This window comes from Pholis gunnellus (assembly GCF_910591455.1).
Source record: "Pholis gunnellus genome assembly, chromosome: 3".
NCBI lineage: Eukaryota > Metazoa > Chordata > Actinopteri > Perciformes > Pholidae > Pholis > Pholis gunnellus.
Window position 1 is genome coordinate 22,553,993 of NC_136529.1, and position 13,594 is coordinate 22,567,586.

The window sequence follows — 13,594 nt, forward strand, 5'->3', positions numbered from 1 at the left end:
TAAATATAAAAATGAAATATAAAAATGAAAATGCACAATATATACAATGAAATAGAATCAAGTTAAAATTAACTAACTAAACAATAGTGCAACGATTTAAACAAACAAACAAACAACAACAGCACCTAAACACCTAAATCCAACCTAAACACAAGAGAGTCTCGACTGTATTTTCTTGTTATAATAATGTATATCTATGTGTATTCATATAATGATATTGAAGCCACTTGATTCTCGCAGGGTGGGCTTCCGCTTAATTAACCTCGAATACGTCATCAGAGCCCTCCACTTCCTGCCCTGAACAGCTCAGTTCAGGAAGAAGAAACAATGGCGACGCTTCTGGGCTCCGAGTCCCCCTGTACCGGAGGAAAACGGAGACATTGCAACGGCAGTATCGTCACGAAGTTTACGGCTAGTAAAATTACCGGTCAGGGTTTCAGTCGAGGGACGGAGGTAAGAGGAAACGAGGAAATGTTCCGAACGTTAAAGACAGACCCGACAGTTGGGTCGACTGAGACCACGGTCTCGCGCTTGGAATCCAGCCTGAACATGAAGCTTGTTGTCTAGGAGACCCGACCGTTAGATATAGTCACAGCTCTGGCCTTACAGTTAGCTACAGCAAAACACATTAAACGTTGACGCCATTTAGTTTCTGGGTGTTGATATTTTGCTCGCTGACCATGCAAATATCCGTTAGCACTATACAACAAAGTGTATTAAGCTAGCTCCGCTTCAAGTGGGTCTTTTGTTGTTAGCCCCACGTTAGCTTAGCACAGTATGCCACGTTAACTGCGATAACCGCGTTTAACTGGAGTTTATTTCGTGCATTAGATGTTGAATACTACTAGAGATGCATTAGTTTGTTTTTTGAAGCGCTTATTAAATCACGTAACGTTGACCAACGGCAGTATCGTTTGCTAATGTTAGCAAACGGAGTATCGTTAGCTAGCTGGCTAAGCTAAGCCAGCTGAACAGCTCAGGTGATTACGTAACGACACAGAAACCACAATAACGACCGTTTCCATAAATGGAGTGGCAACAACAGCTGTTTGCCTAAATTAACGTTAGCACGTTTATTTTAATTTTCCACGGAAGCAAACAATAATAGGACATTTGTAACGTTGGTGTACCTATTCGTTCGGTTAATTTCGATATGTTGGTTGACGTTAAATTAAACTGTTGGGATATTGTCGGGTCTTTATCGATATGAACGTCGTCCTGAGATTTAATTAGCGTTTTCTCTATTTCACGTTTTTATTTACACCATCCCCTACATTGCAAAACTAATTAAATCTTTTTTCCCCTGGGCAGTCAGTACCTTTAACTTCCTTGTTGATTTACACTTCAGTGGTGAAGTGAACTATTAGTATGACGCAGTATGACGACTGATCAACTTGAAAATGTGGAATTTGTCAAGTTTTAATACTGCTCAGTGTTTAGACAGCTCCCCTAATATGATCACTAAGTAAAATATACTACTGTTAAGTGTAAAGAATGGTTTTCCAAGGAGTCTGTTATAATTAGCATGTCAAAAGCTGTGGTTAAGAACATTCTTCAACAAGGCTACTTCCTTTTTTCCCAACACTGTTTCTTACTTAATTTGACAACCATTAGCGACACAAAAAAAATATCCATTAATTCAATTTGAAATACAGATGTGCATTATAACCTTGAGACACAGTAACAACAAATATGAGGAGTTACTGTCATCAAGTGAGAGTTTTTAACTTTGGGGTCAGTTTTTGTGGGTTGTGGTGACTTTTTTTTCAACTGTAAAAGGGATTTATAGTCACTTCTTGGTTTGTTTTTGGAGCGGAATGTCTCTGATGCCAAGAATTCCCGTATGTTCATTCCGAGCCCCAGCAGAGTGAACATGAGCTGCTCTCTTTTAAAGCCCGAAACCTAAGACTGTCTCAAACCTGTGATGTCACGTAGTCTCAAGTCTGGAGCTGCTCCATAGACAATGAATGGGAGACTGATTGTGTGAACACAAAGAATGTTTTTATTTTTTTAATACCTAAATGAGCTTTATAGATCTGAAACAGTAAATGAGCCCATATACTTAACGTCTCATCCACAACATCTTTACCGAATTCATTGTCAATGGACACGTATACACGTTTGAGTTTCATTCATTCATACAGTTTATTCATGTTTATTACTAATATTTTTGGAGTGTCTCTTAAATCATAGTAATAACATGTATGAGTTTTGAAAATTGACGTATTTCCCCATTAACTATAGGGTTTCAGCATGTGCCATATCTTAAATTGCTGCTCTTATTTCTTTGTCCTCTCATGTTGGACTGAGGGCAGACTGGCGCTACAGCGACTCATTGTCGCCTCTCGAGGAACAAGTAATATTTCAAGAAAGCACGTGCCGAGCTTTGCTGGTTTGCAGTAGGCGTCTCCAGCACATTGATGTAACGTCAAAACGGTTACTACCTCACGTTCTTTTGATCATTTTGGAATGTTTTTAACTAAAATTCTGGCCAGATCTTATACAATGCACCGTTTTACAGAAGGAGGCTGAACCCGATTGGATTATAGGACTGGTACATAGGATTGGTATAGAAAATACAGATTTTACAGAATGCGTCTCCCTTGCAGAAAGGTCCCATTGGTTTTAGGAGTAAATGCACAGTCAAGAGATCTGTTTTTAACTACAATGAGCCATGCAAGCTGAGGAATTATCATCACATTTTTCATGCATATCTCTAAAGTTACACTGTTGTCAGAGCGTTTTATTAAAAAAAAAAAGTTGACCAGACAGAAAAGGTGTGCATGCATTAATGACTTGTAAAGTCATTAGCCCTGGAGAAATATTTAAAACGCCTTTCTCTGTGACCTATTCAAAATGCCCCACATAAGTTTATTCTAAAGGAGAAAAACTCAACACGGCACACCTATGCTTACACTGTATTTGCGCACATTGTGCTGTAGGGTGACCTCATCTTTAATATTCAGCTGCACGTGATGTCTTTGCTCCACAATACATTTGCACCCGTAGAGTATGAGCCAGGCCAGGACTCTCTTGTCTTACAATTTATTACAGGTATAAAATAAGAAGCTGCTCAGTTTGCTTTCGGTTTCTGTATTCCCTGTTGCAATAGTCTGCTATGTCTCAACAATAATCTCATTTAAAAGAATACTCACAGCCATCCTATTCTCTGGGACCTTTTGTTCTTGATTAGTTGTTAATGTGTTTTCCATGGGGGAAGATTGACTGAGACAGGTTTTTATTATTATTTTTATTATGCAATTTGATCGACTACATATGCAATGCACACGTTATAGACTGCATATCATTGTTTCACTCTAAATCACACAATGCTTTCCTCTGTATTTCAAAATGATTCTATGGCCAAAATAAATACCTGCATTTTTCTTAAAGTTTACTGTTTCAAGTAAAAGTAGACCTTTTTAAAACTTCTCCTTTTTACTGCGTTTTATTGCACTGTTTAATGTTTCCTCTGTTTATTTGTCTCAGCTTCCAGGAGGCCTGCTCCAGGAGAGAGATAAACGGGCCAAGTGGCATGGCATCCCTACTCTGCTGCAGAGGCTCTACGAGAGCAGCCATCCAAACAGTGACCTCTCCAACGCTCACAGCTTTCTTAAGGTAGCCACACGGGACTAGACCATCTAACAACGATGCTGAGAACTAACTGTTTTTAGCCACTTGTGGTTGACTGTTTTACTTGGGAGCCTGGGTGATGTAAAAACATGTGGACAATGGTTTTTAACAGGTATTATCATCCCAGCTCTCCATGGAGGCCATGTCTTTTGTCACGGAGGACAGGAAGACCGCTCAGGAATCCACCTTCCCCAACACGTACACCTTTGACCTCTTCGGCGGAGTCGATGTAAGTTCAACATTCCTTGATGCTCTCTAATTGTTGTCATGTGTAGTACACCTCCATGTGGAGACACTGGATGTTAAAAACAGTATTTGCTCACAGCACTGACAACATTTTCTTTCCCCCTGAAGCTGCTTGTGGAGATCTTGATGAGACCCACATTAACTATGCAGAAGAAGAAAAACAATCGTAAGTAATGACAACACACGTGTGAATATGTCTGGGAGTAAACATTTTTGTACATGATCATAATATGATTTGTTCTAACAATAAGACTAACGGCTGTGTTTGCGTTACAACAGTGAATGATGACTTGGTCAAGGACTGCCTTAGTGTTCTCTACAACTGTTGTATATGTGTAAGTATCCTATAACACGGTGCATTATATCTTACTTCTAATTAGCACGTGTGTATAACTAGAAGTATTTTCCCTGCAGTTGGTTTGTGCTGTTGTCTCAAATCATGTTTACAGACAGGAGTGGGCGTGGTTTAATTCATGTCTTTTTCTTTCAATTCATAGACGGAGGGGGTCACGAAAAGCCTGGCAGCGAGGGACGACTTTGTGCTGTTTCTCTTCACCCTGATGACCAACAAGAAGACCTTCCTGCAGACGGCTACCCTAATTGAAGATATTCTTGGAGTTAAAAAGGTCAGAGTTATACTTGTATTAATTCATGAGCATGTCAAACTTGTTAATGGCCATTCCAGGGGCCGATGAAGTTACTTTATGATTTATGCAGCATTTACACATTTGGAAAGCCCCTCTTACTTAAAAGTCAAGTCAAATTTATTATTAATCTTAATTTTTCTGTGAAGACATCATTTTTTTTTATATCTTTGCTCTTTCAATTTAAATGTTCAATGTCCAGACGCCTCTAAAGCCAGAATGATTATGCTCGGCAGCGGCTTCCACCCAAATGTCTCACCCTTGTCTTTTATGTAGAATAATTTAGTGTTCCACTTGGATTCTTCAGTATTTTAAAATTACAATGCAATGCATTGCAGCATTGTTTGCTAAGCTCTGTAAAATGAAAGTTTATTGATTTACTAGATTTCTTGACAAACACTGTACTCTGTAGTCAAACCCAGAAGTGTGATATGAGTGTTGCTAAATCTTCTAAATGTTAAAATAATGCTGGTATTGTGGTGTCTACATATGGAGGGTTTGTAGACCTTACTCGTGCAGTTATGGGGTAGCTTTGTGTTTTTACCTTCATATTTCCGGTAGTGTTAAGTGGTGAAGACAACTAGGAGCAGTTTGACAAAAGTCTATGTTCATCTTCTTAGTAATTATGAGATTAATTACTAAACAGTGAGAGAATGTCTTATGGACTGTTTTTGGTTAGATAACACACAACATGTCTACATTACTTGCGATGGTTTGGCAACAGTTTACATTTTTAAAAGTGACATTTATATTACAACCTCTGCAACATTATGACAGAACTATAGTTCTTTATTGAATAGCGGTGCTAAAAGGGGGAACAATTCCCGTTAAGCAGGAAGCTGAGACATTTCTTGTTTTCAAAAACTCTTTTTGTAGCAATGGAGAATTTAGGGTATAAAAACATGGATGTCCTCCTCTGTTCCAGCATTACAGTGGCCTTTCTTTCCCTGTGCAAAGAGAAGATGTGTAGGCATACCTTGCATGTATTATGTTCTTGAGAAAATGCTTTTGCCTCTTATAACCTGTCCTGAGTATTTGTCACAATTCAGTATTGCTAAATAAATTGTGAACCATTGCTACAAAAATGGAATGAGAAACTTATAAGACACAACTTAATTTTACCCTCTTATTTATTATGTTGCTACTTTTCAAATGAAACGTCAAAATTACGTTTAGTATGTTTTATGGGTAAATATCGTTTTATATATATATATATATATATATATATATATATATATATCTCTCTCTATTGAAATATGAGTAGCAGATTCAGTCAGGGTCAATCTTAAGTGAGTGAAATGTAAAATGTCTACTTTCACTTTGGTAACAGTTTATATGTTTGCATTTCCCAGGAGATGATCCAGTTAGAGGGCATCCCCAACCTGTCGGGCCTGGTCCAGAGCTTTGACCAACAACAGCTCGCCAACTTCTGCCGCATCCTCTCCGTCACCATCTCGGAGCCTGATGTCGGAAACGACGACAAGCACACCCTTTTGGCCAAAAATGCACAGCAGAAACGCAACGCTAGCCCATCGCTGGCAGAGGTCAACCAGGGTAGGTTGTCTTCAGACTGCAGAGTAACGACTCCACGCTGCAATGAATTTTGTGCTTTTAATAAAAAAATAGATCAGTAAATTGTGAAATAAATCGATGTCATTACCTTTTCCCCGCTAGTAACCCTGCTGAACATCCCTGGCTTCATTGAGCGGTTGTGTAAGCTGGCCACTAGAAAGGTGTCTGAGGCCACAGGAGCGAACTTCCTGCAGGAGCTGGAGGACTGGTACACATGGCTGGACAACGCTCTGGTGCTGGACGCCCTCATGCAGATGGCGACCGAGGAGGCCGAACAGAGCAGTACAGGTGAGACAAGTGTCAGTCGTGCTGCCGATTCTTTACGTTGCTTAAAATCCCCTGGCCTCCGATTGAGATAGATTTATGTTTTTACCTCGCCTCCAGAGTCGTCCGATGAGAGCTCTTTGGCCACCAGCCCTCTGAGACACCGACTGCCCCAGTCCATGAAGATCGTCCATGAGATCATGTATAAGGTGGAAGTGCTCTATGTGCTGTGTGTCCTTCTTATGGGCCGACAGAGGAACCAGGTACTTAACAGCGCACGTCTCTTCCCTCCTTCAGATATAAGATGGAGTGTTTCATGTAAGCAGAGTTTGACTGTGTATTTCACTGAGCCCGGTATTGTGTGTCTGCACAGGTCCACAAGATGCTGGCTGAGTTCCGCCTCATCCCGGGACTCAACAACCTGTTTGACAAGCTGATCTGGAGGAAATACACGGCCTCTAATCATGTGGTCCACGGTCAGAACGAGAACTGCGACTGCAGTCCGGTATGAACCTTCAATACTCTGGCAATAACTGGCAATTAAATGAAACCTTTTTACAGTTTAACATTTAACCATTAAAACTCTTTATTCTCGTTGTGCAGGAAATATCCTTCAAAATCCAGTTCCTGCGGCTACTTCAGAGTTTCAGTGATCACCATGAGTAAGCGACCCGTAACGGAATGTCCTTGGATCTGACTTCTCCTAACAAGTTGTGTCTGTTGTTAAAATGTTTTATCTGTCTTTCAGGAACAAATACCTCCTGCTGAATAGCCAGGAGCTGAATGAACTGAGTGCCATATCCATGAAGGCCAACATCCCAGAGGTGGAAGCACTGGTCAACACAGACAGAAGCCTAGTGTGTGACGGGAAGAAGGGCCTCCTCACACGCCTCCTCACCGTCATGAAGAGGGAGCCTCCAGACTCGTCGTTCAGGTCAGCATCACATAGGCCAAAGATTAAGAAGTGTGATATAAATATGTTTATATTTTAAGTGGCAGCCTCCTTGAAAGAGTTCCCATTCCGGAGCACCAAGCGCTTTTCTATTTTTAAAAAAGGATTTCTCAAGATTTGTCTCTAGTTCTGCTTTTTATAACTCTGTTGTGTACGTAGATTCTGGCAGGCGAGGGCGGTGGAAAGTTTCCTCAGAGGAGCGACCTCCTATGCAGACCAAATGTTCCTCCTGAAGAGGGGACTACTAGAGGTAAGAACTGCAGCCAACACACCTTCCATGGAGACCGTCCACGTTGCACAGATCTTGTCATGAAAGAACGGCTGCTGACTTTCTGCTTCCGTCCCCTCGACAGCACATCCTGTTCTGCATCATAGACAGCGGCTGTACATCAAGAGACGTCCTACAGAGCTACTTTGATCTGCTGGGAGAGCTCATGAAGTTCAACATTGATGCCTTCAAAAGATTCAACAAATATGTCAACACTCCGGAGAAGGTATGATTGGACACTGTAAAGCCATTAATCAAATGCATTTGCTGGTATAGATTTTTTTATTTTTTTTTATTTTTACACATTGCTTGTGTGATGGATGAACAAGTGTGTCTAATAGTATATTTTATGGTGGTGTAATGGACCATCTTTACGGATCCCCTCTCAGGGTTTTGGATGCATATGATCCGCGGATTAATTACCCAGTTTAACGTTAACCATCGCAGTGTGAAATAAAGTTATACTGACTCATCATTATCCGCCAATATTCAGTAAAATATGCGATCAGGACATCGAAAAAACCACTATAAATTACTATAACAAAATAAAAGGATACATTTAGAAACATTGATGGTTTACACTTCAGAGCGGTTGAAATGATTTTTGGGACGGTTGCAAAAAATAATATTCTGGAGCCAGACCAGCTGCTGTGATCAAATAGCAAAGGGATCTGTATCTGTCAATATGGATCATCAATGATCTGCAAAAAAGTTCTATTTGCTCCTTTTTTTCTTTTGTGCTGATCTGCTCTGTGATCCGATCTGTTTTCTGATCCGTTGCACCACTAATGGTTCATCTCTTCTGTAGTTTCAGACCTTCTTGACGCAGATCAACAGTTCTCTGGTGGACTCCAACATGCTGGTGCGCTGCATCGTCCTGTCGTTGGACCGCTTTGAAAGCCAGACTGAAGATGTCAAAGGTAAACAGGGATGGAAAGTCTACAGATTAGACTAGTTTATAGACTTATAGATAGTTTAACACTTAAAGGAGAAGTTACTGAAATAAATGTATTGTATTAGATTGATTGAACATTTTTCACTGTGTCCTTCAGTGGTGGAGGTGCTGTCTGAATGCTGCCTGCTGTCCTACATGGCCAGAGTTGAGAACAGGCTGTCCTTCCTCTTCCGACTCATCAACATCATCAACGTACAGACACTCACTCAGGTATTGCTTCATTTTATCACTTTATACTATTATTATTTGACTCACAGATTTAACAAAACTAATTGTGAACTATTTGAATGTAAACTTAAAGTAACATCGGCTACAATAAGTCTTTTAATAGATTTTTTGATTTTTTTGTTTGGGGTGTCGCTGAAATCTCGCTCCTTTCTGCATCCATCACCATTTGTCCTGCAGGAGAACGTGAGCTGTCTGAACACCAGTTTGGTGGTCTTGATGCTGGCCAGAAGAAAGGCTAAACTGCCCTTCTACCTCAACGCCCTGCGCGAGAAGGAGTATGCTGAGAAGTACCCGGGCTTCCTGCTCAACAACTTCCACAACCTACTGCGCTTCTGGCAGCGCCATTACCTCAACAAGGACAAAGACAGCACCTGTCTGGAGAACGTGAGTGGCTCTGTACATAATTAAAGCATCCGTAAATACCGTCGTTTCACTAAAGTCAGCAGCACCATGTGCGAGTCCCCCTCTCGGTGTCTACTGTTTACATTCAGTCACTTTTCTGTCACTCATTCCAAACATTCTGTCGGGGACATTGGATGTTTGCATGCTGGGATAAGCAAACACTCTTGTTTGTGTTATGGGGCTGAAACAGAAGCGTGTACAATTGGTTTAGACGTTCGTATTGGTTCAAATTGAAGCCAGAGAGACAAATATACAAAATAAAATGCAGGTGAGTTCTGTTCTGTATAGATAAAACGTATTCTTGCGTACCTCCCTTGAGGTAAAGAAAACAGGAAGTAGCAGTTTCCAAACTTCGTATTGCCGTTTTCGGAATGAATACTCATGTATGTGCTTTGAGAAAGAAAGTGGCTGCACACAGAAAACCTCAAATAGGACTTGAAAATCAAATACAGCACATGTTAATGTAGTCGTGTTCAGTAGCAAGTATTGACTGATGTTGTGCATTTATGTTCCATTCATCTGATACAGAATACTTTGCTCTAGCTCCCTTGAACGGAACTAGTTCAAATCAGATATTGAGAAGTTATCTCAGTCAACATAAACAAACATCTTGTTTGTGCTGTATAACTTCTGTCCTGTTTAGTTGAACCAAACTGATTCCTGTCTTTAGCGTATCTTACACTGCTACAACCAGACCTTTCTTAACTTTAGTCCCACAATTTAAAGCCGGTACTTCAATAATTTATAGTCGGTGCAAGTCCTCTATATTGTCCTGCAAATATTTCAGAATAAAAGCCTTCTGTTAACAAATTAAGGGATTCTGTCCTCAGGAAGAAAAAAAAAAGTGTCTGTAAACTATTTTATCTGTGAACTGCATGCGGAAGAATAGACCACATCTTGAACCTTTAGGTGTGCCGCGGTCGAGCTGTGTGGCTGCTCTCAGCTGTTCACATAAAGCTCAGATAAGATAAACTTTTAGTTTCCTTGCCGGGAAATTTCAGGACTTCTTCCCTGCAGTACCACAGATGAGAAAAACACACAACAACACACAGCTTCCATGTAACAGTATGCATCTTTAGACAATGGCGACATATTGCACAACCCCCCATTGGCCGACACCCTACATTACCTGTTAATGTTGAGAATCTTGATTGACAGGAATGAGTGTTTATATGGGTTCAGCCTCTCTGAGGAACACTGAATCTTCTACCAGAGGGTAAGAGAGAACGTGAGTTAGATCTGTCAATATGTTCTGGGCCCGTCTGATATTAGACTCCTCATAGGTTGTTTGGAGGAAGAAGTGTTTTTAACCCCCATACTTTTCATAGCAGTCTATACTGTACAGACAAGTTAGCACACCAGGCTGTTATCCCATATCTGATGACTCTCTAAGACTGCTGGGAAAAAACGGTAACGTGAACTTCTGCTCAACTCCAGAGACCCCAAGTCTGCATTAGAAATACATCATCTGGAGCAGATACTTTAGTGAGTGAGTGACATACTGGAGCATTTAGCCACTGAAGAGCCCACAGATTTACCAGGTGGAGAGAAACACAACTCCAAAGTATTGCTCGTGTTGCTCCTAACTGCTGGATGTGTAAAGAGGCAACTGTTTGACTGACGAGTGAGCCTGACAACTTCATATGGTGATGTCAGTGTTTAGGGTTTGCTGGTTCCACTGCCCCCAAGTGGCAGAAAATGCAAATCATGGCTGCTTCAACATTAACGATGTGTCCTAACATTTTCACAAGCGTATATAATAAAACCCCCAAAGCTGTAGATGTTTACTCATGTACACACATGGTTGTGATCCCTTTGGTAGCTGCTATTAGTTGTGACGTTATACTGAGCTGACAATTTCACAATGAAATGAGGTCATATCCACCATTACCATATATGGTGGTTAGCTAATTAAGAGGCTGTTAATAACGAGCACTGTGTGAAAATGATTGTTCTAAATGCTCTCTGTTCTCCTCTTCTCAGAGCTCCTGTATCCCCTTCAGCTACTGGAAGGAGACGGTGTCGGTGCTGCTGGGCTCAGATAGGACTTCTCTGTGTGCCATAGCGAGCTACATCGATGAGCCCTTCATGGATCTTGACAAAGACCTGCTGGAAGATTGACCTCCTGTGTGTGTGCACACTCCGTGCCGGGGGGGTGGGGTGGGTGGGGTGGGACAGACGGTCACAGGGAGCATGGACACCTAAAGCTGGTGAAGACTCCGCTGAGCTCATCCGGGCGCTTTGTGACTGCGCTCTGGATGTAAAGACTCTCCTGTTTTTCCGTCTGTACTCATCGAGGCCGTCGTCTCGCGCGTGATTGGACGTCATCTACTCACTAAGTTACCAACCTCTTCAAAGCAGGAGGTGGAAACCTGTCTGCCCGCCCCAGATCGCCGTCACCGTTTAAACACACAGTTAAGGGACCTTGCGTAATGACACCTGCATTGGTTGTTTGCTTTAGGTGAAATTCAAATAGAGCCTTTTTTTTATATAACCTATATAAAATTCTATGGAGAAAAAAAAAAAGTGTATGATTCTACAAAGTATATGTCAGAAAGAAGAAAAAAAAGAGTGGACTTTGTTTGAAAATGGCCACAGTTTGAACCGTTACGCAGGTCTGTGGTGCGTCGCCGGTCTCACTCTCCCACTACCGGCACACTCTCTCTGTGGACTCCATGCCTCTCCACTGCCTGGCTCGTGGGCGGGGGGCGGCTGGTGGAGTTTTAGCAGGAGGGGGGTCTTCTCAATGAACAGCATTTTCATTTAACCCGTCTGTGGGTCTATTTTATTAGGTGGCTGTTGTTGATTGGTGCTTTCTGGCTCTACTGGCACATTTAGGTAGCTCGTGGGCCCGGCTGACGACTTTCACAGACCCCACGGCGGCCCCTCTCACCGGAAACCATCCACTTCGTTGTGGCGTCTTCGCCCAGGGACTCGTTTCTTTACCAGGTTTTTTTTTTTGGTTGTTGATTTACTTTTGTCTTGTTGAAAACAATGGATTTTTAGCTCTGGATGAACTGTAGAATAAAACATTGCACAGATTACATTGTTTTTATTGTTTATGTTTTACCACATTTTGTTGATTTAAAAAAAAAAAAAAAAAAATCCTTTCCTCTTTGTAACAGAACTTGTACCCATGTTGTGAGAGATGCTTTGGGAAGAGAATAAACTATGCAGGCGCTAGTGTTAAAGAAACCACTTTTCATTGTTCCGGTCCAGACAACATTTCTGTGAATTGGCCTTCCGCCCGACACCATCAGCGTCGACCGCTTTCCACTGGCCTCTCAAAATGTTTGACCACGAGCTGGGATGTGACGGCTCTGTTTGCATGGCATAATCGCGACTGTGTTGACGTGTTTCACGGCCTGAATGTGCAGCTGTTTTATGGAAACGGAAGACGCAGAGCTAATGTCTCAGATGAAACGGACCCGACACCAATATACACACACACACACACACACACACACACACACACACACACACACACACACACACACACACACACACACACACACACACACACACACACACACACACACACACACACACACACACACACACACACACACACACACACACACACACACACACACACACACACACACACACACACACGGATGAGCTACCTCATATTTTGTCCCGACACCGTACAGATCAAACCACTTCTAATGACAAAGTGTACAGTTTTACTCCCAGCATGTCATAAGTCATAATAAATGTTCATGTGAATGTATAAGGGCATTTCTACGGTTATCCCGATGCCATGAGTTGCTAGTGCTATGCCGCCTTGGGATGCAAACAAAAAACGTCCTTTACACTTTGAAAGCCTTTTATTTGCTTTAAAGCTAATTAACCAGAAATGTTTCCTTTTTTTTTTTTCTAGCTTTCATTCAGCATGTCTTAAATCTCTTGATGGGTGTGTGCGCATACTTTGAATTAGTTCATCTTTTGTGCTTTGCAGTGAAGTTGATGCAGGTACACTTTACAAGTGCTTCTCTCTCACAGATCCTCAGTCTGTCTGCCGGAGGCCCGAGATAATTGCCGTGGTTCCTCGATAACATGATGTGATTTGACACAGGGTACCTCTGCAGCGGTGTTATACTCTTAATACTCACCGTATGTTATCATTGACCTCTTTTTATCACTCCAGTCATCCACCATGGAAGTCAATGACGCTATTGTTAAGAGAAACATGAATGTTGTGAGCGCTCTTCTGGAGCAACTATATAAACAATCTCTGAACCGTGACTTCTGTAGCTTTGTGATCTGAACCTCAGAGCGAGTGATCCCTCTGTATGATGCACAAGAGAAATGGTTCTCAACACTTCTGCTGTATGTGGTGTGATGCTCCTCGTAGGCCTTAGATTTCATTTACTGATTTGTATAGAAAATGGTGACATGTGATCCCCCTCGGCCAAGAACATGCTGCA

At 41.6% G+C, this 13,594-nt stretch overlaps 1 protein-coding gene across 2 annotated transcripts; it reads left to right on the forward strand.

Moving 5' to 3' along the window:
- The first annotated feature begins 320 nt into the window (after positions 1 to 320).
- trpc4apa (transient receptor potential cation channel, subfamily C, member 4 associated protein a) lies at positions 321 to 11,336 on the forward strand. 2 transcript variants are annotated; one of them, XM_079186465.1, is made up of 18 exons: positions 321 to 453; positions 3,490 to 3,618; positions 3,746 to 3,862; positions 3,988 to 4,045; positions 4,159 to 4,214; positions 4,377 to 4,505; positions 5,876 to 6,077; positions 6,198 to 6,383; positions 6,480 to 6,622; positions 6,733 to 6,864; positions 6,963 to 7,021; positions 7,108 to 7,293; positions 7,471 to 7,561; positions 7,665 to 7,805; positions 8,388 to 8,499; positions 8,632 to 8,744; positions 8,940 to 9,146; positions 11,148 to 11,336. In XM_079186465.1, exons 1-18 carry the CDS (start codon positions 328 to 330, stop codon positions 11,283 to 11,285), a joined length of 2,325 nt encoding a protein of 774 aa, XP_079042591.1. In that variant the 5' UTR covers positions 321 to 327; the 3' UTR covers positions 11,286 to 11,336. The 2 variants fall into 2 exon arrangements, with proteins under 2 accessions (XP_079042591.1, XP_079042592.1); XM_079186466.1 differs by having other exon boundaries at positions 3,761 to 3,862.
- Positions 11,337 to 13,594: the final 2,258 nt, after the last annotated feature.

Bases quoted from the DNA above. Each gene is read 5' to 3' on its own strand.
- trpc4apa (XM_079186465.1), top strand. From the start codon at position 328: ATGGCGACGCTTCTGGGCTCCGAGTCCCCCTGTACCGGAGGAAAACGG. The intron at 6,078-6,197 runs GTAGGTTGTCTT...TTTCCCCGCTAG, and splicing joins GCTGGCAGAGGTCAACCAGG to TAACCCTGCTGAACATCCCT. The intron at 7,294-7,470 runs GTCAGCATCACA...TTGTGTACGTAG, and splicing joins CCTCCAGACTCGTCGTTCAG to ATTCTGGCAGGCGAGGGCGG.